This window comes from Cygnus olor, chromosome 19 (assembly GCF_009769625.2).
Source record: "Cygnus olor isolate bCygOlo1 chromosome 19, bCygOlo1.pri.v2, whole genome shotgun sequence".
NCBI lineage: Eukaryota > Metazoa > Chordata > Aves > Anseriformes > Anatidae > Cygnus > Cygnus olor.
Window position 1 is genome coordinate 9,978,545 of NC_049187.1, and position 23,375 is coordinate 10,001,919.

Sequence of the window (23,375 nt, forward strand, 5' to 3'; positions counted from 1 at the left end):
GTGGCATCTCCTTCTCTTAGGGCTTAGGAGAACCAAGGACTGCATTTTGCTCCATCACTCCAAGGCCATTTCCACACAAAATCTAGGTTTTTCATTCAGGTCAACAGATCTTTTTTTATATCAGTATTTCTACAAGATAAGTGCCATGAAAGGTTCTAAGTAGACAAAATCAACAGATAACTAAACCGATGACTCTGCAAGTGAGACGCGTATCTAGGCTGATTTTGAGTTATGCTGAATGAAAGAGTGCATGCGGATATTTAAATATAAAGGTACTGTAACATTGTAACTCGGAATTAAAAAAATAAAAGAAGCCTGTCTGGAAACAGAAAAACAGCACAGACGCTGGCCACAGAACTCATCGCAGCACAATGTCCACAGTGCCAGAATGAGCTGCTAATACCACAAAGTACTGGAACATGTAGACTCACAGTCAGTGAACCAACATTAATTTCTTGGACTTTTTCTCGCTCTCTTAATTGTAAGTTTCTGGATTTTTGGCTCTTGTCCATCTCCCTTCTGACTTACCAGTCTTCAGAGGTGCCAAGAAACTCAAGATGATTACTCTCATGAGTTGGAGACAGGGAATAGTGCGCTGTCTGCCTGTGGCCAAAATTTTCTCTCCTGCTAATGTTAAAGCCACACAAAAGGTGGTGTCCGGCAATGTCCAAGCATCCAGCTGGGTAGTTATTTGTATGAAAGTTAAAACTGATCGCTCAAAAATTAATTCTTAGGAAGCCAAATTAAATCAGTCAGAGCAAATATAAGCCTCATCCCCTTGGGTTCTACACAGTTTACATTTCTGAGCGTTCCTGTAAATGACAGAGAGCGCAGCTGTGCTAACAGCTGGAAGGCAAGTCGTGGGTCCTGCCACCAAGCTGTGCACGGCCCCGCACCCATCCGTACCTGTGCTGATGCCTGCTGAGAACCTGCTGCTCGGGCACATCGGGCATCCCAGGGCGGCATCTGCGGGGGCTCTCCTGCGTGCCGGCAGTGCTGCACCCTGAAGACAAAGCTGGGAAGAAAAGAACAGCCTAAGTGCACAGCAAAAGCCCAAAATCCTGGCAGTGTATCGAGTCGGTCAGTGGACATCAACTGTGCAGGCTTCTAACAGAGGGCATGTGTTAATTACTAACAAAGCTAAGTCACATTAAAATGGGACATACATAATTGTTTTAGGCCGCCATTTGTGCACAGAAGTTGCAGTGAGATCCTAGATCATTCTGTACAAAGTCTTTTTAGAATTTCTAACAAAGGGAGTGCAGCAGGTGCTGCTGAAATTATACAGCGTGACTTAAACTGTCAAAAAAAAAAAAAAAAAGGCAAACAATTCAACTAGGACAAGCCTCCATCCTTAACCCTTCGTCTCACAGCACGGCTCCCAGCCAAGGCAACACCAGTGCCGGCTCCGAGGCGTGCTCTGGACACGTCCAAGGCTCCACACCGAGAGATAGGAACTGGGGATCGGTGTGTGGGGACCGGCGGTGCTACCGCAGCGCTCCCCGGTGCTTCCAGGCACACCGGGCCGGGGCAGCCCCCCACGGACAGAAACCCGGTCCGACAAAAGCTCCATCGAAACTCCAGCCAGCTCCCTGCCGGTTTCGGGCACGCAGAGGAGCCCTTCCAGCGCCTCGGTGCGGCCTCCCCTTCCCCGAGCCGCTCGCGGCGAGCTCTGCGCCCGCCTGGCGGTGCCTCCACACCGGCTGCGGCCGGGGCGGGCCCCAGCGGGCCGGGTCCGGTGCCGGCGGCCGCCGCCCCCCGCATCACATGAGGGAACTTCGGGCCAATGGCGCTGCGGCGGGGGCCGGGGCCCCGCTCGGTGCCCGCGGACGCTCATTCAAAACGCGGCCGGGTCCGGGCACCGCCAGCCCCGCGCCGTCGCCTCCCCATGCCCCGGCTGCCGCCCCGAGCCGCCGCGCAGCCGGGGGGCGCCGCCGCCAGCCCCGGGGCTCCGCGGGGCCGGGCGCTGCCCGCCGGGATGCCCCCCCCCGCCATGCCCCCCCCGCCCCCCGCCGCCGCCGCCGCGGCCTGAGCCGCCCTCGCGGCCGGCCTCCCGCCCTCCCTCCCTGCCGCCGCCGCGATGCCGGTGAAGAACCGGTACAACCTGGTGGACGATGGCTGCGACTCCCGCGTCCCGCTGCACAACGAGGAGGCCTTCCAGCACGGCATCCACTTCCAGGCCAAGGTGAGCCGCGGCACGGCCCCGCTCCCCCTGCCCGGGGCGGCAGGGAGGGAGGGGGCTGCGGGGACACCGCCTGTCGGAGCCCCCCCCCCCCCCCCCCCCCACGGCCCCGGCACCCAGGGGCCCCCCAGGGTTCCCCCCCTGCGGTGCTGGGCCCTGTTGCAGAGCCGGGCCCGCTGCCAGCCGGTCCCGCACCGAGCGGCCCCGGGGGAGGTCGAGGCCGGGGTCTCGCCGCGCCCTCCCCCCCCCCCCCCCCAAGTCCTGCCCCCAGAGCACCTCTGAGGTGCCCCCAGCCCCGCCACTGTGCAGCCGGGTGCTGGGCCTAAGGAAGCCTGAAGAAAGATGCCAATGAACTACGAAAGCTTTACACTTAATATCACGAACAGGTTCTTTTTTTTTTTTTTTTCATTTTTTTAAGCTATTTAATGCTTACAAGCCTCGTCTGCTTCATTTATGAACTGATGAGGAAAGACCCCTCCTGAGGGGGCAGGTGCCAGCTGCACGCATCCTGGCTCAGGCTGGCTCTGCCCCATCGCCGTGCAGGGTCCCGCTCCTGCCACGGCGAGGTGACAGCTCCCGATCCCCCTGGAAAGCAGCAGCTGCTACCTGCTGCTGAAGAACACCTCATTCCTTACCTTATTCCTTGTTCCATCTGACCTGACCCCCGCTTGAGAAGCTAGACATGGGAGGGCTTCGTTTAAATGCATGCAGTCTTGGGGTATCAGAAGGAAATACGGATATTGTCAGAAACTTCACACTGATCATGAAAGATGGTCTGGCACTGCACCACCACCAAGTGAGCAACTCAGTGGAATTGGCATTCTGTGGACAGTGCAGGGAATAGGTTTATAATTCGCCTGGCAAGAAGAATTGCATTTTGCTGGAGCAACTCTGGGGCTTTCTTCCCCTCTTTGCAGGTGGCCTAACACAGATTAGAAATGGAATTCACGCCTGCTGTCTCCTGAGCTGGAAAGAAGGGGAATGTATTCAAATAAAGCTTTGAAACATGGATTTTGTGCAGTCTGGTTTTCCTGCTAAACGAGCTGCAAGATTTAAATGGGATGTAAGGATGAATCTGAACAGACAGTTGATCACATCTTAAAAATCTCTTCCTTAGGGGAGAAAAACAATTAATCTTTGTTTCTTTTTTTAAGTTAACATTTGCTATACCACAAACTGTGCTGAGAACAAAAATCTTTATTTTTAAAAGATGTGAACAGGCTGTACCTTTAACTGAGTGCAATGGGCTTCGTAAGAGTGACAGCTTTAGGCACCCAGAGCTATTCAGAGAGCGGATCGCTGCTGAAAGGCGTGTGGGTCTGAGATGGGGTGTGCATTACCTTAGTAACGTGCTCGCTCCGTTCTGTTCTCGTCTGCTTCTTCCAATGAGGACACTCACTGTGGGCACATCAGGCAGCTGCAGCTCAGGATGACAAGGCTGCAGCAAGCAGCCAGGTGTCTGACACCAGGCAATCTCCCTGGCCACTTAGTCTCTAATTTCCGCATACCAAACCGTATTGCTTGCCCTATAATCTTCAGGGACAGATGTCACAAGGTCAGAAATGGGAACTGCATGTGGAAAGGTGGCTGCGTGCACAGGAGCACAAGCACCTCAGCTCTGCTAAAGCAGGGAGTTTGGGAGAATCTTGCGTGGCTCTGCTGTCACCAGCTCTCTTCCTGCCCCACCTGTGAATCCGCCTTTGGCAGGGCGGCCCGTTCCTGTGCAGCTCTGCTCTGTGCAGGCAAAAGCCCATTGGGAGTACTCGTGACCACGCTGATGGCCGCCTCGGAGAACAAGATGCTTGCAAACAAACAGGCGTAGCTCTTGAGAGACACTGACATGCCCTTGCAGTGAGGGCAGAAGGAAATCCTGGCTCCTCTTTCTGTTCCCCGCTGCTCTCCAGCTCTCTGGCTGGAGTGGTTTGGCTCTCCTGTGGTTTACCAAAGGACACGCCTGAAGTTGCTGCTCTTAAAAATGCCATTTTGCAAAGGCATTTACAGAAACATCAGAAAGAACAGATGACCTTTCAGATCGCTTGCGGTATTTATTTCAAGGCAGATAAAAGACCAGTAAATACCGAGCCAGGAGAACTCATCTCTGAAAAGCTCTATTATGCATAAGTTTTCAGGATAAAACCCATTGCAAGCTGCAAGTGTTATAGCAGAGAAATTAACACAGAACTGTGTCAGTAACAGTGACAGCTCTGTGGCTGCTCTCAAGGAAGTATTTCGTCTCTGTTCATAGCTGTTATCACATTAAGTGTTTGCAGGGTTCTCCTGACTAGCTGCCCCCTTTTTCCTCCCCCTGTCTCAGTGGAACAAACTCCAAAAAAAAAAAAAAAAAAAAACCAGCTTGGAGCCAAACATGACTCGTGAACCAAGCTCTCAAAATGGGGACTAAGCTTTGTCACCTGCCCTCTGTCCCGACAGACCCCCCGGGAAAACACCAGTGCCAAGCTCCTCGTCCTGCACCAGCCCCCGCTGTCGGATGAGGACACTTGCCCCCACACCACTCACCCTCGTGCTCAGGCAGCATCTCCCTGCCCTGGACACGTGAAGTCTCTCCTCAGCAGAGCACTGACAGCACGAGAGAACAGGCCGCCAGCTTGCAGAGAGCTGTAGGTGTTGGGGGCCTGGCGGCCACCCCCTGCCTCACCTTTCAGCCCCGGAGCAAGGGGTGCTGCTGCCCTGCTAGGATTCGATGCTCGGGTGTAAATCCTGGGTGCCACAGGCGGCTGCTATGGCATCGGTGCCGGCTCACCCAGCAGCTTGGTTGGGATTGCAGCTCCCTTAAGCTTAGTTAAGAACCGCTGGTATAGGACAGAGCTTGGAGTGTTTGTGGGACTCTGCAGACAGGTGAACGAGTCCAGCCAAGCAGAAGTGGTGTCCAGGGGGAAGATGGTCCCGACTGAGAAGCTAACCCAGAACTGTGAGCCCGTTCCAGCAGGGCTGGTTATCGCACACCCTGGCAACTGTCTAACTCTCATGTGCTTTTAGCTCTGAGTCCTTTAAAAGCAGATGTGGGGAGGAATGACAAAGGATGGATGGTCCTGTTTTCAGACCCGCGGGACTGTGATTTGATTCGCAGCAGACGTTGCCGTGCAAAGCATGGGCAAAGGCACAGCCAGGACCTGAATCCGGTCACAGACTCACACCCAAAGTTAGGAGTTAACATCCCCCTAACTTTGATAACACTATCCACAACACATATCCCTACCATGCTCTGGGTTAAGAGTATCTAACCACGCAGGGACTAATTTGATGAGAGATGCAGTTTGTTCTGAAAAAGCCTACACAGTTAACTCGTGCGTTACTTCACAAACCATCTCACTGTTCTGTCTTTCAGTACATCGGTAGCTTGGATGTGCCCAGGCCCAGCAGTCGCGTGGAGATTGTGGCAGCCATGAGAAGGATTCGGGTAAGTTCAAAAGAGCTGAGTCTCACGTGGAATAAAAGGTTACCTTCACGGGAGTGACGTGGTTGCAGTGTGCTGTTCTGCGTTTTCCTCTGTCTCCCACTTCCTACCTGGAGCTCAAATCTCAGTCAGGATTGTAACTTGCTTCTCTAGAAACTCCCAAGGCACGTTAGGATAGACCTGCCCCCCTGTTCTTTGCAGAAGGATCAGTTAGCAGAGCTCAAACATAAAACCCTAGCCTCTGCCAAGCAGGTATGGGGATTCTCCTTGAACCTAAGAGATTTATTTAGCCTGTTTTTTTTTGTACAAAAAGCAAAATGAACACAATCTGCTTCACAAAAGCACTCAAATTCATTGACAGTTCTAGGTACATTATGTTATTATATACTGAAGTATCAGTGACCTGGCAGATGTTATGGATGTAAATCCCATTAGACAAGACTTTGTGGATTCTGCTGCTCGTGGATTAATTCACTGTTTTTTCCCTGTCCTCCAATACAGTTTTACAGTTCCTGTTTCTCATCATCAAGTCTGCACTCTTCCTCCTCTAGCCCTTTACTTTTCAGAACAGCCTGTGAATGGTCACCAGATTTAGCAGTGATAAGCTTTGTGGCTAGCTTACATCTGCTTCATGTTCACGTGCATCTACCCCAAAAGGCAGTGCAGCCATTGTGCCTGGCCGAAGCGTTGTGCGGGTCTTAATTCTGAGGTTGTTCGTATGGCTCACATCAGCTGAAGCAGGTTTGAGAATCTTCCATTTAAAGCTTTGAAGGGATTATCCCATTCTCCACCCTTCCCCCTGCAGTGTTTAACCATCTATTTTTCATTTAGAATAGTGCTTTTTAAACTTAGCCTGTAAGTGACTGGGGAGCTGATGTATTCATCTCCAGCCAGGCTCAGAAATGACGTTCTGTGCCTGCTCAGACTCTCAGCACAGCTCTTGCTCAGAACACGGTGCAATCACAGTCTAAATTGCCTGGTTATTTATGGAGCAGGTGAACACCAACAGGAAGCAAAGGCAATAGGTGCGGAGTACTGGGCCAGTTCAGATACTGGTGCAGCTATTAATAAGTTTTGCTCTGAATCGATTTTTTGGCATTTTGACAGTGCACAGCAAAAGCGGCTTCTTACGATCTTTGAGCAGGTAACACCCTTGCAAGAAAAAGCAGGAAATATTTCAATCCCAGTTTCCAGAAAGCGTTACGTTCTGTTTTCACACCTGCTATTGCCCCAGTGGCACAGTATCTAGCTCTGAGTCGTGGTAATGCCATAACACGTTCAGGTGCTACGTGAGGCATGTAACAAACCACTCTGCATTTCTGGATGCCATCAATTAATCTGATCGCACAATATTTTTAAAGTAGGCACCCTGTATTCTATACTGGATTTTTAATCTTGGGAGCCCTTTCCAAAAAGGGAGGGCTTCCCTTTTCATGCGTGTATTGTACAGCAGGATCTCATTCAGACGCTTCCTGGCTGCTGAGCGGAAGATGCTCCTCTATTGAAGATAGTTAATTGGCACTGATCCTTAATTAGAGCATAAAGAATGAACTGGGAGGTCTTTGAAGAGAGTTCTAGTGCGTAGAGTACACAACCTAGGAACTGAGGGAAGATGGGGGTTATTTATGTAGCATTCATTTGCATGCAGCGGCCTTGTCTATACTGGAGTCTTTTCCCATGGGCTCTCAGCAGAACCAGTTATAACTGGGAGGAAACACTGGGAGAAGCTATTGGTGGAAACTAGTATTTTGCTACCACCTTATTGTGAGTGGTAGCGTCTGTTTGTGCTGCGAGAGCGAGCAGGGTCCTGCGGCCCTGCCAGGCCTTGCTGAGGGCACGTTCTGCTGAAGCTTTCATCCTTTGTGCGCCCCAGTGTTCGACTGGAATTCTCTACTGGAGCGGAAGAGAAGAGACGCGCAGCACAAGCCCTAGCACAACATCGCCTGTGCTGCCCTGGGTGCCCTGCGACACGGGAGGAGGCAGCACTGGGGCAGGCAGGGCTGGGAGCCAGCTGAGCATGGGGGCAGCCCCTGGCACAGCCCGGCTGTTATTCGTGGCTTCTGCTGCTCTGAGAGGGGACCACAAGGAGGATGAGGAGTTAGAGCGCCTCTCTTTAGGGAGTCACAGCCCTCTTTTTCCAGGCTTGACAGAGCCGGTTACTCTAGTTACTCATTAGTAAGCTAATACAAGCTCTGAAACTGCCTTCCTACTCCTAGGTCTAATTCTGGTCTCCAGTCTGTGATTAAAAGCACTTGCCCCAGGGAAAAACCAAGAGCTACGTAGCACTCAAAGTTGTCCGTACAGTGTGGGAAGAGAGAGAAGGTGGTAAGAAAAGCAGCAACTGGAGTTGCTAAGTCTACTCCTTGGCACCTTGCTGGCCTGTGTTTTGTACTGGGCTCCTTTGCCAGTTGCATATGAATTATGCCAGGGAGCCTAGGAGGAGTTCAGTGGCATTCTCCCCGCATCAGCAGAGCGGTCTGCTTGCAGAGTTCAGGACATGCAGAGTGCTGTGGGACGCTACTCCCAGAGAGCCTCAAATGACAAGCTTTAACATTAGCCTTCTGCAATCATGATCTGTTCTTTTGCAGAAGGGATTTAAGATGCACTCTCATAGTAAAGCTTAAATCCATATTTCTTACTGAATGGGTGCTTGTGGAATTGCTAGCAATACTCCATTAGTCACAGATTAGATTCCCATTTCATAACAGGCTGGAAAAACCTTGTCTCGTCATGTTCTATGCTTCCACTGAAGGGAATGCAAATGCAAGAGGTAGAACAGGGAAGTTGCTGTTCTTAGCTCCCCATTATGCAGAGCTAGACAACTTTAAGTTTGCTAATCCTCCCCGTGGCTTATTAGTTGCATACAGCTGCCATGTTATTATATGATCCTTTGAGTTCAAACTAATCCCTCTACCTCCTCTAAGACCTGGCAGGGGAGGTGATGAAATTAGTTTGCCACTTGAATGAGTACACACTGTGCTCTGACAGGCACATCAAGTTCCAGGTGCAGGTGAGGAGAGTCCAGCTCCCTGCGGGCACCCAGCGCTGCCAGGCGCCCCACCGGCTGTCTGCTGCTGCTGCCCGAGGCCATCCGGGTCCGGGCGTCTGGCAGCACCCACTCAGCTCCTGCCCTCGGAGTCAGCGTGCCAGTGCTGGCGTTCTGCTCAGGTGGATTCATCTGCAGATACTGAGCCTTCGCATCACTCTAGGAATTTATCTACAACACAAGATTTTTCTTCCTACAGCAGTCAAGTGGCAGCTAATATGAAGAATGTAAAGTCCTTCTCAAGGGCCCAAATAGCACCACGATTCAGCAGGGTCACTCTCTCCCTAGACTCACTACTCCTGGCTGCCTTTTAGAGGACAGTTAAACAGACAAGTCCTCCCTTTAGCCAGATGAAGGCTCTCACTGGTAAGGTGGAGATGTTGTGGAGCCCAGGTAACAACGAAACTACAACAGTAGCAAGAAGGCTTTGCTGGCAATGCCTATGGGTATGGCCCTGGGGGTACAGATGAGCTCTGTAAAACAAAACATTTCTGAAGATCCTGAGATTGCTTGGGAATCTTGCCCTGAGAGACCAAGGAATAAATGGCTTGATGTGGAAGGTTAACATTGCAGCATGTCCTGCATCCTTTCCCCAGCTTCCAGAGCTAACACTGACCAGAGGTGAGGGTCAGCTGTGACCTGCCTGGAGCAGCACTACCCTCAGCTGAGCCCTGCACAGATAGCCCTGCAGCCCTGGTGAAGTGCTGCTATTTTGAGAGGCGAGTTTCCAAGGACACTGTAGGAACAGTGCCCAAGCCCATCACCCCTACAGACAACCTCCTGACAGCAATTCCCTAATTCACTCCATTTAATTACCTTTAAGGCAGAGAGTCAGGCTCTCTGGAATTTGCACTTACAGTTCTATGAAGCCTAGACATTTCGGGCCTGTTTGGGACTTGGGCAGGTATTAACACTCGGAAAGCAGCCAGATGTTGGGTTGCTAGTTCAGTTTAATCATTTCATTAGGGGACAGGCTACTGGTGCTGGGCCCACCCAAGCACCAGGATGAACTAACAGGAGGGAGGCATCTCCAGACTAACATGTTTCTGCTGTTAACCTCCTTATTTCTTACACTTAAATTAACTGAGAAGTCTTTTCTCCAGAGTCTAGTGTGCCACAAAAGCAGAAACATTTATAAATCTTGACACAGGATGCATCAGAAACGCTGAGTTCTCCTTGGCGTGAGAACCAGGTTCTCACTTCAGCCTCCTCTTTATCCTGATCATTTTTTGCTGCATTCATGCTCTTAAGCAGAGGCTCAGCGAATTGCAGTTTGTCAGTGTAGTATTCCAGTGAGGAAGTTCAGTCTAGCCACACAATAAATCATACTGACTGCCAAATATCAACCGGTAGTGTTGAAGTGTGACATGACATCAGTTTAAATCCAGATGAGTGGAAGTCAGAGTCCTTCAGTGCACCCTGGTGAAGCAGAGGAGGCAGGGACAGCTGTGCAGACAGCAGCTCCCACCTGATGGCTGGGCAGGCTTCATAGGGCAGCCTACACTGAGAGCCATGCCGGGCTGTAAATGGCGAGGGCTCAGGAGCAAATCTGGGTGTCATTTGTCTGCTCGTGCTACAGGAGAGGAACCAGGCAGACAGATGGCGGAGGGCAGGGTGGCTGCCTTCAGTCATTTCAGTTTAATTTATCACTGTGTGGTGGGACTCCAGAAATAGAGATGTTTAACAGACTTGACAATGAGATTCTTCTAGAACGCAGTTCCTTCAGTTTTCCTAGGCAGACACCCTTCCTACTACAGGAGAGAAGTTTGCCAAGATTATCGCTGCGTAGATTTCTCTGAAATGTTCTGCCTATCAGCCCTTCTTTACTTACTATGCACGGAGCTAAGCTTTCCTACCAGTTTCGCATTAAGCTGAGCTGGAGCTGTGTTCAGTACTTTAAAAAAGGGGGAAAAAAAAAAAAAGCTGAACTCCCAGCTGGTGGGTTTCTTGGTCAGTCTTTGCAGCCTCTCCCACTTTAATGAAGTGGTTGGCTCTGCTGCAGCTGAAGGACAGGCTCAAGCGTGGAAGTTCCCCTGTGCAGCGATGGAGCACTTGCCCTGGTATAGACCTCTGTAGCTGCATGCCAGGCTCTGTTGGTTTTGGATGGGAGTTTGTTCTGCTGCAGTTCCTGGAGGGCTTTTCCTTTCAGCCTCTTTGGAAGAACATCCAAGTGCTCAGCTAATGACAGCCCTGGGCTGTGAAAGAAAACTATGCCAATTTCTTAAAATATTTCAGCAGTCCTCAAACTGCTGGTGTGGACCTTTCTTTAATTCTCAGAATGCCACACACCTTCCTTTCATTTACAGGATGGTACAGAAAAAACAGGTGACAGTACTTACATGGTTGGAGTATAAAACACCAGCATCTCACGCGTCTGCTCCAAACTGCTAGCACAGCCTGAGCCAGCTAAGGACACCGCTGATAGTACAGTGTGGGGAATACGTTCCATGTTTGGGTGGGTAGCCAAGTCCCATTTACTAGATGCCTTAAGAGAGCTGGCAGGAGAGGAGAGCCACCTCGGTTCATCTGAGGCCTTTACATAAATATTGTCATCACACAGTGGCATTCACTGATGAACAGCACTGCAGAAGACGGTCCCATGCTGTGACCATGGGTCCAATCAACATTTATATTGACAAGCATACCGGCAGGCGTCAGGCCTTACAGAAAGATGAGAGGAATACTTCAGCTAAACCAGTTTCCCTAAGCATGCACATTTCTCTTCCTCCCCTCTACAAAAAGGACAGTATATGCTACCCCAAAGTATGCTCCAAAAGAGCAGATCTTTTTCTAGGATGCCTTCCCTTGTCCAGAGAACCTCGCAGGGACTGCATGCTCTGGTACACATTAGATCAAGCCTCTAGCCTCCAGAGCTCAGTGGTTGTAGGTGTCCTAGTCTACGTGAGCATGTACTAACTTGCTCTCATACCTTTCACAGAAAGTCTGCTGTCAGTTTTGGCTGTTCTGCACAGCAGAGGCAGTACATGATCAGGCTACTGCCAGTCCTCAGCAGAGGCTGCAAGCCTACCCCAAAAATTTAACTGGAGAACTGACACTAGAGACTTCACTTGGAGAGAGATTTGCAAGAGATCATGGAAAGCTTTTGTCCTCTGCCTACTCTCTGGATCTTTCTGTACTTCCATATCCCTGTCCAGCAGCCCACACACCTTTGCCTGCATCACTACCTGTTACCTGCTTTAACTGGGGGGGTACCAGTCGACACCAGAAGCTACAGGCACAGAGAAGGCCAGTCTCAGGCAAGCAGGTTAAGAAAGCTGGGAATAGCGCAAGGGCATCGAGAGCAGATGCCTAGCAAGGCATCCTCACCACGTGGCTCTCCTCCCTGGGGAACAGAGCAGGGCTGTCCCATTACCCACAGGAGGGCTCAGCTCCAGGGTCATTCCAGGTACTCCCAGGGTCCCATCCCCGACAGGCATCTGATGCAATTTAAGGTTTCTATCGCACAAGATTAAGCTAATTGGTTTTACCTTTCTAGGCCCTGGCAAAATAGAGCAAGTGTTTTCAGGATGGTAATTAAGCGTTAATTGCAGCTAAGTTTAGCCCTAATGCTTCATTAGTTTGTTTCCCTCTATGTGTTACAGCTCAAGCAGAGTCTCCTGTGTGGGGATCAGGGTGGGCTTCCAGGGAGCCCCAGGAGCCCCGCTCCGAGGCGCCCACCGAGCTGCCCCTGCACCTTCTAGTGGGAGGAGAGCTGCGGAGGCGCTGGGACTGGGAAGCCGTAATCCTCATCCCAGCTCTGCAGGGCACTGGTACGCCCAGACACACGTACTAGCCTGCTTTTGTGGCACAGAGGATTTGGCATCCCTTCCTAGGGCTCCTTCACCAGAAACACTGCCGCCTTAGCGGGCTCCTGGCCCACACCATAGGAGGGCTGGTGGCCTCAGCATGCGCAGCCGGTACTGGAGCTGCTGATACACAACACCCTGCTCTGCTAAAAAACAATTTACAGTTCACCACCTGCGTTAGGCTCCCCAGCCTCTGTACTGGTTTCACAGAAGATAACAGACCCGAAGGATGTGCCGCAGGAGACAACAGCCACATCGCAGGCCTTACCTTCACGTGGCAAGGGCGCTGTTGGATGCTGTGGAGGGTGGGCAGGGGACAGCAGGGCCTCTGCTGGGGCAGAGCTGCGTCTCCTCATCTGGTCCCTGCCTCATCTCCACTGAGGTCTTCCCAGCCCTGGGCAGACCTTTATAGGCTCCCGGTCCCAGCATGCCCTGCCGGGCCCAGCACCTCCCCTGCCATGAAGGCAGTGGGGCCCTGGAGGCCCTATGGTGTGGGTAAGGCTTTGTGGGGCTCCCTGCAGCCTCTCTGCGTGTGTTCTCCAGCCCACGGTCACCTCGGCAGGCTCAGGCACATTTCATACATACGCTGCTTTACTAGCCATACAGAAGCATTAATTTTTATAAACTGAAGAATTAGCTTTAAAAACGTGGAAGCTGCTTTCCTAGAACTGTCTGCCATGTCTTGGACTGGCTCAAGCTTTTTCCATCTAATTTCTGTTCCTCATGTTATCATAATGCAAAGGGAAGAAGCTTTTAAAGAGTTGTTTTTGCAGTGGCATCATGCGTGGTGTTTCTAAGCAGCATAGTGTGGCTGTGGTAGAGAACTGACTACACTCTGCTTGTGCATCTTGAGTGGGAGGAGAGGAATAAACACCTTTTAGATTGAATCCATCCATCTGCTGGCTGCTTGGGGATGTCTCACCGTGCCAGAGGCTTAGAATCTCCTGCAGGTTTCTACCCTGCTCGTCTCCATCCCAAAATCATCTCTGGACTTCTTGCCACAGAATAATAAGTTGTCTTCTGCCACTTCTGAGCTGAAATTATGTGGGACTGGTTTAGCTGTGACTAAGTGCCACTGTAACAGAAGTCATTTTAGAGCTTTTTTCTGTAGCCTCATGCTATGACCTAGTTTTCCAGAGGGGACTGGCTATTATAGATGCTTCAGTTCTTATACCCTGTTCAGATAATGTACTATGTTTGATTGATAACAGATGGACGGAGGGACCACTCAGTGAAATGTGCCATCTCTAAGCAACAGCGACCTTTCAATGCCTTTCTGAGAGAGCTGAAAACTGGATGGCTTCTCCAGTGAGGGGGTGGAACTAGACAGGCATATTCGTATTGTTTTGCATAAGTCATGATGGATTGAAGTTTAGCTGAAGGCTAATAAAATCAGCAGTTAGATAAAAGCTAAATTAAAATGTTAGTACTAAATAGAACAAGACAGAGCTCTTTGTGTGATGTTAGATCTTGGCATTGAGGCAGGTACCTCTTAATTGTAAAATAAAGTGGCTTTAACAGTGTTACTATTTTACAGAAGCTTTTGAGTTCACTAGCTAAAATACCGGCATATGAGATCTCTGCAAAGCTTTTATCTAGTTCGAAATAAAGTAGTTTTTTTCAGCAACTATATTACTGGTTGTAGAGTATTACAGAGATGAAATATAATGGCTTTCAAATTACATTCTGGTGTAGAGCAATCAGCCATGACTCAAAGCTGCTTCTTTATTGGTGTCTGAAAAAATGTAATTGAGATGGCAACCAGAGTGGCTGCAAGCACATTGGACTAGCTCGTTAATGAGGAGGTGCCTTAATCTGAGTGACAACTGTGTGAGCAAGGGCACATAAACTGGGGTTGACCATGGCATGGAGTGCCTCCGCTATGCTGGTGGATTGGAGAGACCCTCCTCGTGCATCTAAGGAGTACACTCCTTGATTTCTGACAAAATAATGTAACCTAGTGCTTTGACTGCAGCCTTACTGGTTCTTAGGCTGTGTCTCCATGGGAGAAAGGCTAGACCTGCTGCCTTTGTAGATGCTGTACTGATTGTTGTCTAGCACAAGAGTCCTTCATACTTTATAGATCACTGTTCTGAGGAGAGGGAGACCTGGGAGACCATGACCACAAAGCAAAGTTGAGCCTAGCAAAATAAGATTTGCAAACAAGAGCTTGGTTCTGCACTTGCTTTCTTCGTTCTTCTTTAGCTCTGTACTAAATGAGGCCCGAAGGCAAGCAGAATCCATACTGCTTAACATAATACAGTGACAAGTTACTTCATGTTTTCACTAAATAACTCCATGATAAATCTACAGAATAAAAATCTTGAACGAGTCCCTGGAGGGAGGAATACTTTGATGAGGGAACAGGGATTTTTAATAGGCATCATGCAATGTTTTTCTTTTTTTTCCTGCAGCAGTGATTAGACATTCTCCAAATGGCCTTTCCATGGGCCAGATGGGTTGCTTGGACTAATTGGCAACCGCCTGACTGTTTTCAGGACACCTGAGTCACTTCCCCCTTCCTCCATCCTTCTGTCACTGCTGCTGCTGGTCATGCTTTACCACCATGCAGTGGGTCTGCTGGAGAGGAGGATGTGGCCTCTTGCATTGCAGAGAGCATCACGGCCCTGAATCACGGCCACCTGCACGGTCAAGTCTGACATACCCCCAGCTATCCCAACAAACCCTCTGAGCTCCAGAGGTTTCTTCTAAAAACAGCTTATTTTTGCGACAGGTGGAAGAGCAGTGAGATATGTTAAGACTAGATGTAGCGTGGTGGGAGGAGTAGGCACTCAGAGCTGGCTCCAGGAGGGTGCTTACTGTTCAGGCACATGTAGTAGGAGTGGCCCAAATGCTGGTGTCTGCCATCAATACCTGCCGCCTCACCGAGAGCTGCTGGGGGTCTGCACCGTGCCCAAGCAGGCAGCTTGCTATCCAGGACGGGCTGCCACAGGCAGCTGTTTGCAGACTGTACAGCTCCATGCTTAATGCCTGGTTTAATCCTTTAAGGGCTTTCAGGTACTGATTCCTGAGGAATCAGTGGGACCCCATAAACACACCAACCTCTCCTGTTAGAGAGCAGAAAATGTGGCATTGGGACCTTTGCTTTGAGTAGGGCACTTCTGTCCTGCACCTACTGCAAAATCAGCTGCTAAGGTTCAGTGATCCCAAGGCACTGTGGGCTGGTTCAATCCTGCTGCGGCCTCCTGTGGTTAACGATTACAAGGTCTAAGCTCCCAGACCTGGAACATTAGGTTCTTCCCCTGTTTTTGCCTAGGGCAATGCCGGTCTCCACTCTCGTTTCCCTGCATCCAAGCCCAAGCTGCTTGCCTTGGCCAAGTGCTCAGCTGTGATGCTCTGGTGCAGTTTTGGTGATAAATACTGATGCCACAAAACCCTCCTTGTGCATACTTCCTGCTATCTAAACTTGGGCTATGTTTCTCATCATGATTCACTAACCTCATTAGCTCCCCCGAGGCTAAAAGAGTCCTTGAACTGTTTAATATTCTTAGTTTTGTAAATGACACAATTAGCACTGATTTTTTACTCTCATCTAGTAAGTCTTGTTTCCAAATTGGAGAATAAGATTTTACAGACAGCTTGAGAACCCAGAGACCTTCCTTTAGATTTGGGGACTGCCACAGAGGAAGGTCACCACAGTCTATTGGCGATTTCATTAGTGTTCAGTAATTTTTAACAAAGGACAACGTGGTGAGAAGCGGGTGCCAGCTGCACTGCGCCTGGCTCTGCTCGGTACCTTCGCATCGGGGCAGTGTTTGCATGTGACTGACCCCTGCCCACAGACAGCCTGGCAGCAGAGGTGTGCGCTCCCTTCCTCGTTGGCTGTTGTTGTATTACAGAAACGCTCCTGGGCAAGTTTCTAAACCCATTTACGTTCCCTGTGTGTTGTTCAGAACAACCATGATTCCTTCTAAATTCAATGGGAATTGCATGCTCTAGAAAATCCCTTACAAGCCACCTCCGAGCATTAGACCTGCCTGCTGGTTTTACCAAGGAGGCAAGCTGCTTCAGCCGGGAGCCCTGCACGCCAGTCTTTGCTAACAGGCATTACAGGCAGGGCTGCGGTGGCCCTACAGCAACTGATGCCCTCCAAGCTCAATGGCCTGTTCTGGCTGCACTGCTGGTACTTGCAGATGCAGACCCGTCCTTTTTGTGCGGCTCTTGGAGGCCAACAATAACTCTGGGCTTTCTGTAAGAAATGTTTCCTCAAGTGGAACTGTTGGAGATTGATAGTATTAACAGCTACACAGGAAAGTCTCCTCGCCTGGGAATAAAGCAGATTATTTCAGACCCTGACTGTCTCAGACCAGGACATAGCAAGGCTGTTCATGAAAGTAGCTGGCACTGAGAAATGGAAGGGTTCATCTGCACCCAGGGCTTGAGCTAGCAAAGGGCTTTCTGCCCTGAAAGAGAAGGGAGCCTGATTGCACCTAGCAAATGAGGCATGAAACCTGGTCTGCACCGAGCAGCACACTAAGCAGCTCAGCATCCCTCACATTCTCATTCTGGTCTAGTTTGTAATCGAGCGCTGTTCCTGAATGCAAATGGAGCTCAGGTCTTCACTCTAGCTTAAATTCTGCTTGCTCATAGCTGGAGATGCACAACCAGCTTCCTACCTCTGCTGCAGCTACACAAAGAAAATGCTAATTTCTCAGGGTGGTGGCTAAGAGAAGCCACGAGACACGGGGCTGGAGGACAGCACCCAAAACGCATATGGTGCACGATAGCACGTTAGAAGCCAGGAGATGGTCCCTCCCTGCAGCATTTGCCAGAAGCAGGTGTTAGTCACGCAGATGTAGCTTCTCCAGCTTTTCTCAGGAGCAAACTAGATTCTTCCTAAGAACATCTCCCCTGCTGCCTCTGATCTCCCTCCCCAGGGCTCGCACATCTCACTGGTGTTGCCATGTGAGCAAGCATGTCAGGCTCACAGGAAGGAATGGGACGGGACTGAGTGTACAATGGGACTTCGGGGGGAGCAGCAGAAATCCTCAGTTGCTCCCTGCTCGTGTATTTGTATGAGCAGCATCTCGTGGCCTGGCCCTGCTGGCCTGGTGCTGTGGAACTGTCACTAGCAGGGGACATGCTGTAACCAGAACAACCGAATGAAATAGAAAATGAGCATCCTTGTTTTGCATATGAGAAACCGATGCTCAAAATATTGTTACCTTCCCACAGCCACATAGGGGGTCTGAGTCTTTTTCACGGAGCGCTGAGCCTGCTGCAGAGTCCTGGCTTCTGCTCTTCTTCTGAGCTTTGTTGTTTGAACATTTATGAACAAGGTTTAAAAAAAAAAATTCCAATATCTTGACTTGTCTCTTGTCCTACATACCAGACTAGAAGGCAACTAGGATACGAAATAGCATGTACAAGAACAGGAGACCTTTTCTGCCAGGGCCTCTACAGTGATTTTTATAGGGAAATACAGAATTACTTGAAGGTGTCTCAGTGCATAATTGCAGTGTCACTTTTAAGGGTTATTTCAGGTGAATTTGACTTGCTTCTGATGAAACAAGCACTCCTTATCTGTAATAATTTAGCAGCTTTGGGGTAGGAGCTATGTTCACATACACTCAGTGCCTGGTACATGAGACTCCTTTGGGGTGGGGTCCCAAGACACTACTTCAATTACTGAAGCTCATTAATAACCCAAGCTAAAGAGCAGGGAAGAGCATTAGCTCCAAGCAGCTGCTGAAGGACAGCCTGGCACAATGGCAGCTGTATCTGTGCACTGCACCCTGGTGGGAGCACCTGGAGTCTGAAGGTATATCATGGGGCTCAGCACGGCCAGGAAGCCAGCAGACTGCCCTCCTGGTTTTCAGTGCAAATTCACTGCCAGAGCTTCATGTCTGGCTCCCACAGCTCTCCCTCCAGTTGCTAGCCTCCCCTTGCAGATGGGTAGCACTGGGAAAAAAAAGGTAATTTTTTTTTTTTTTTCCTGCAAGTGAATAGAGGTAGGGAGGGAAAAAAAGACCCAGCTTCCCTGTGAAGCGGGGCTGGCCCACACTGGCAAGAGAAGGGCAGAATGGCTGTGTGTGGGAAAGCTCCCTATTAAACCTGGGGACAGCGGGGGGCTCCTGGAAGCGACAGTCACACAATGGTGCTTTTGTCAGAGAGGCACCAAAGGCCAGATGATGTCACCTTGCACTGGGCTGTGAGGCGGCTTGTATGCCTCAGGATGGAGCTCAGCAGCATCACATATCTTTTTAACAGGGAGGAGGCAATGAAAAGGCTGCTTTTATCCCACCCTTTTTAAAGGGCAGATGAAGAAGCTTTGTTCCAGAACAACTTGGCTGTTTTCAGAGGTAGAAACCCCCAGCTAAAGAGCCACTGCCTGTACCCCACCAGCTCCCATCATCTGCAGAAGCTGTAGTCTCCCCCATGGGTGCAACTTGGAGCACTCTTTGCTCCACATCCTTTTGGCTGGCTCAGAGGAACATCTAAACTCTGGCCACATTCTTCACTTTGCCACCGCACCTTTTCATGGAATGACCAGACTAGCCTCGAAGGCTTCCTGGAACTCCAGCAGTTGGAGACCTCCCGTGATAAGGTCTGTCAGAGATGGGGAGAAAGGGGACGAAGAGGAAGGCCTAAACTAACATGCCCATCTGAATGCTTTCAGAACCTCAGGAAGCAGGATTCCCTCAGAACTCAAAGGGGATGTGCATGAAAGGCAGTGCTTTTCTTTGCCTTGCCCTTACCTGACCAACTTCCAGCTGCAGGCAGCATCCTCACAGCTCCTGCAGGATTTCTCTCCAAGCTCATCTGCACTGTAGCAAGGCCCTCAGAGAGCATGGCTCAAGACACCCTGCAGCACAGCCTCTTGCCAGCTTGGGACAGGGTCCTGAGCTGCTCTGGTGGTTACTGGGTGGGCTGTGGGGACTGCAGCCCCACAGGGGATCACAGGTTTGCACATGCTGTGTAGTGGGGATGTGTAATCCTTACCATGAGTGGGTGCTGGAAACTCCTGATTTCAGCTGTGCTGTGCCTCGACTTGCCTGGTGAGCTCCTGATGAGTCGTCCTGCCTCAGTTTCCCATGCTGGGACTCCGGTTAACATCTGCCGGTCCCAGAAAGAAGCTACAGTTCAAGATTCATGTCTGCAAAAGGACCTGAGTGGAAAGCTCTGTTCAGGGGAAGGTCTTCAGATTAGTCAGCTCCCAGTACGGCTGGTTTTGAATATTTATGAAAGCAGAAGACTGTCAGACACGTTTTGCCGAGCTGTACAGCTCCTTACCTGAAAGGAAGTGTTTTCTTAAAAACAGTGCTTGCTTACCTCAAGTTTTCCATAGACCCTCACTCTACCAGGGTGAGGGACAAAAGTCTGGGATGACAAAAGCAGGGTGTCTGCAAGGGGATGCAGCACAAGCTCCTTGAGCTGAAACAACCATGCAGCATTGCTTTTTAATATAACTGGAGCCTGAAAACTGGTGTTGAGAGGGAGCATCCAGAGAGCCTGGATCCACAGGCTGCCCTCCTGTTACCACAGACTGCTTCTCTGCAGCTTCCAAAACAGTGGCAGGGGGCAGTACGTGGTACAGCTTCCTACGAGTGATTTTTTGCTAGATGCTGAGCAGTCTTGTGGCTTCACTCACATAAACCACCCTGGAGACTGACTACAAAGGCAAACTAGGAGTCTGCATGAGGCAGCCAGGCCAGGCATGCCCAGCATTCCTGGTGGTGCCTCATCCATAAACCTTGGTCCCCTAAAGAGCATCCTAAAAAGAGACAGAAAATGCCTGTGTCTCTGCAGAGAGCTGAAACATGTCCAGAGCCAAAACTAATGGGAGCAAGGCCAAGCTCACATGCCCCTTGCCATTTACAGGTAACTTTCAAGAAGTTTATTTTGGAGCTGCAGTTGTGAACTAAGCCAGGATCAGGGCTGAAGTGCCCTCCTGCTGCCTGGGGGCTTGGGAGGTACACGGCCATGAAGACCTGCAGATTAGACCCATTCATACAGTGCTGACAATGCCAAATTATAAAGTCCAGAAATGCTAATATTATCCTAGCATAGTTCAGGTTTTTATTTCATCCCTCTCCCAAACTGCTGCACAGCTCAGTTCAGGTTGCAGCAAGAGCCTGGCCACTAGCAAGAGGTCTGGACAACAGGGACCTCACCATCCTGGGCCCATCCCATAATACCTGAGCGAGGTGAGCAGAGCAGGCCTGGTGCAGTAGCCAAGTTCAGCCAGGAGTCCAGATCATCAGGCAGGTCCATGGTGATGAGACTGGTCTGAGGCCAAGGTGGGACATCAGCACACAGGTCAGGATCAGCGGGTCCATGGCAGTCATGGCTGGCACTCAGCTGGAGACCAACGCTCCCACACCACAGCTCATGGAAGGGGTTGAAGGCCCAGAGCCGAGCTTAAATGGAGCCCATGTGCCCGGTGCGTGGGGGTGTGGTGGAGGCCGCAGGTGAAGCTGGTCAGGACCGTTAAGGCCTGTTGTGGCCTCAGGGCCCTGGCACTGGGTGCGTGTTGTCTATGTGGAAACCAGAAGCTTAATTCTGTGCACCCTGTGGTCAGGGCAGTAAGCTGCAGAGCTGTTAGCTTTCCACGTTTCTGCAGATAAATGCACACCTGTGCCTGTGCACACTTGCTGTCATGGTGAAGTTGTCAAAATGAGAATAACCCAAGGTATCAGCACAGCCCACCAAGAGAGAGCCGTGGCGTGGAGCTGGGCTTGGTGAGAGGCTGTGGAGGACAGGGGCTGTCCTCCAGCTAGATCCAAGTGCCAGGGCTCCATTATTCTGGAGTCCGTCCCCTGCCCTGTACGAGCCTGCCAGTACCCCTGCTTCCACCTCCCGTCTCAAATAAGCCATTGCCTGCCTGCTGGACCGAGCCATTGCCAGGAAGCAGATGGTTTTGCATACCTTGGCTGAGGTGTGTTGAAGAAACGTTGAGCTCTAGACTGGATTTTCCCATTAATACTTTGAACACAGATATTTGACAAGTTGTCTCCAGCTCCTGCACCTGAGCAGAACCACCACGCGTGGGGCACTGGCTCCAGGCAGCCCGCAGCAGCCCCATAAATCAGTCACTGGGGCCTGGCCTAACCCCTGTGTTCCTCGCCAGCACTGATCAAAGCCGAGGCTGCAAGTTTCTGCAGCTCAGGCTGTGGTCAGGGCTGTCGGCACCGTGGGGTGGTTGTACACAGACCGACCGCGGGCCTGAGGTGTAGGTGGAGACCTGGTGAAGGAGCGTGGAGCTCCCCAGGGAGCCTGTGCCTGCTGCCTGCGTCTCCCAGAGCTATGTGCAGAGCTGATGGGCAGGAAAGCACCCACGTACTGGGTCTTTCTGTGTGCGGTGGAGACCAGGCCAGAGCACGGGGAGACCTTCTGGGTGCATGAGCCTGCAGGCTGTCCTTCCTCCCGGCACCACCGCACAATCCCCAGTCCTCCCCGGCTCCCCAGGCAGCAGGCAGCACAGCCGGAGCGCCAACAAGGAAATTGTAAATCCTGCGTGACAGCGGTGACCCTGCGTCCTCGCTGTGGCTGCCCCTGGCACCCCCCAGGTCACTGCGCGGGGATGGCCTGCAGAGAGCTTGCTTGGGGGGAAAGAGCTAATTTAAATGAGAAAAAAAGACTTTGGGTCCGTTGCCAGCATTCTCCTTGCCTATTGTACTCCCTGCTTGGCTTCTGCTTTCCCCTGGGCAGTTTTATGTTTCCAAGGACCATAAATTCTCGTTTTTCCACTGGGCAGGAGGTGCACTCCTGGGCTGCGCCGCTTCCTGCCGGGTTTTGTGTCCGTGTTGCCCAGTTACTGCGGCACAGCCCCGGGCTATGCCCAGCCCCATTCAGACCAGCTGTGGCCCCTGGCCCTGGCAGTGCGGCAGTGCGGAGGATTCGGGCAGGAGCTTGCTTTCCAGGAGGAGCAGAGGGAAGGCTGGGAGCCGGCGGCTTCCAGATGGAGCCCGTGGGGCTCAGGGGTGACCTGAGAGGGTGTCCTCCCCGAGGGGCTGTCACCTGAAGGTGTGCTGCAGCAGGGGACGTGGTGACTCGCCAGGGGATTTGAGGCTGGGCTGTAGCTGGTGGCCCGAAGGGTGTGGGAGCTGACAGTGTTTGTTTGTCAGATCCAAAGCGCCGGTAATCTGCCCTTGCTGAGAGCAAAGCCCACGGGGTTTCTGTGGCATCATTTCCAAGCAGCAGCCCTCCAAGCATCAATAATTCAAACAGAAGTTGAGATAACACCGTGTCCCCATTCCGTGCGGGCGGGTTTGGTCGGAAATTAATAACATTCCTGAAGCAGAAGTACTTGGATTCTCTGCGGTATTAATTCCTAGCATGGCATCCAGGCGGAATCAGAGGTTGCAGGCTGCGGCCGGGAGGAGAGGCCTCCTCTCCTTCTGCAGGAGAGCAGGGCTGAGCAGATCTCTTCCCTCATTGCCGTGCCTCCGGTGTCCAGCTGCTGGGGCCGGGGCTGCGCCTCGCCGCAGGGTTCTTTAGGGACACAGAAATCCCCAGGCTGCTGGGCCAGGAGTGGGGCTGGACAGCAGGCTGGGCTGGCTGAAGAATTTACAACTGCAGGAAGAAACAGGCCCTTCCCAAGCCTGTGGCATCGTCCTTCGGGCATGCAAACAAAGTACCTACCCACTTACTGACTTACTCCTGTCTCAGAAACCCAGAGAGCCTCTGCCTCTCCTTCCCGTACACCTCTACAAACCGCAGCACCAAGCGGGTGCTGGCTCCCGCAGCTCCCTCGGGTCCGGCCCTTCTGCTCTTTGTTAATGAGGAAGGTGCACTTTTTGGAAACAGAGCCTGCCTCCAGGACCTGAAAACTCTCTAGTTTATGACATTTTTCATTTGCATAATGAAGGCCCTGATACCTTCAGTAATTAATCACATTAAGAATTGCTTCCTTGAATAACTCTATTCATGCAAGTTGTTCTTAGTGCTGGAAACTACATATGA

The 23,375-nt window shown here is 51.2% G+C and overlaps 1 protein-coding gene and 1 long non-coding RNA gene across 4 annotated transcripts in view; one reads left to right on the top strand and one right to left on the bottom strand.

Annotated features, from left to right (window-relative positions):
• Positions 1-1,998: 1,998 nt before the first annotated feature.
• The window catches only part of LOC121057311 (carboxyl-terminal PDZ ligand of neuronal nitric oxide synthase protein-like), a 31,784-nt gene continuing 10,407 nt past the window's right edge, over positions 1,999-23,375 (top strand). The window contains exons 1-2 of the mRNA XM_040531261.1: positions 1,999-2,185; positions 5,529-5,600. Of these exons, the coding sequence (XP_040387195.1) occupies positions 2,081-2,185; positions 5,529-5,600 (177 nt within the window). The 5' untranslated portion in view covers positions 1,999-2,080. The remainder of the gene's footprint in view (positions 2,186-5,528; positions 5,601-23,375) is intronic.
• LOC121057316 lies at positions 14,108-22,254 on the bottom strand. Of its 3 annotated transcripts, none has more exons than XR_005813751.1 (3): positions 20,609-22,254; positions 19,413-19,592; positions 14,108-18,371 (listed from the first exon to the last, which is right to left on the bottom strand). It is a non-coding gene; the product is annotated as an uncharacterized LOC121057316 (long non-coding RNA). The 3 variants fall into 3 exon arrangements; XR_005813749.1 differs by having other exon boundaries at positions 19,413-19,578; positions 20,609-22,247; XR_005813750.1 differs by having other exon boundaries at positions 19,413-19,526; positions 20,609-22,245.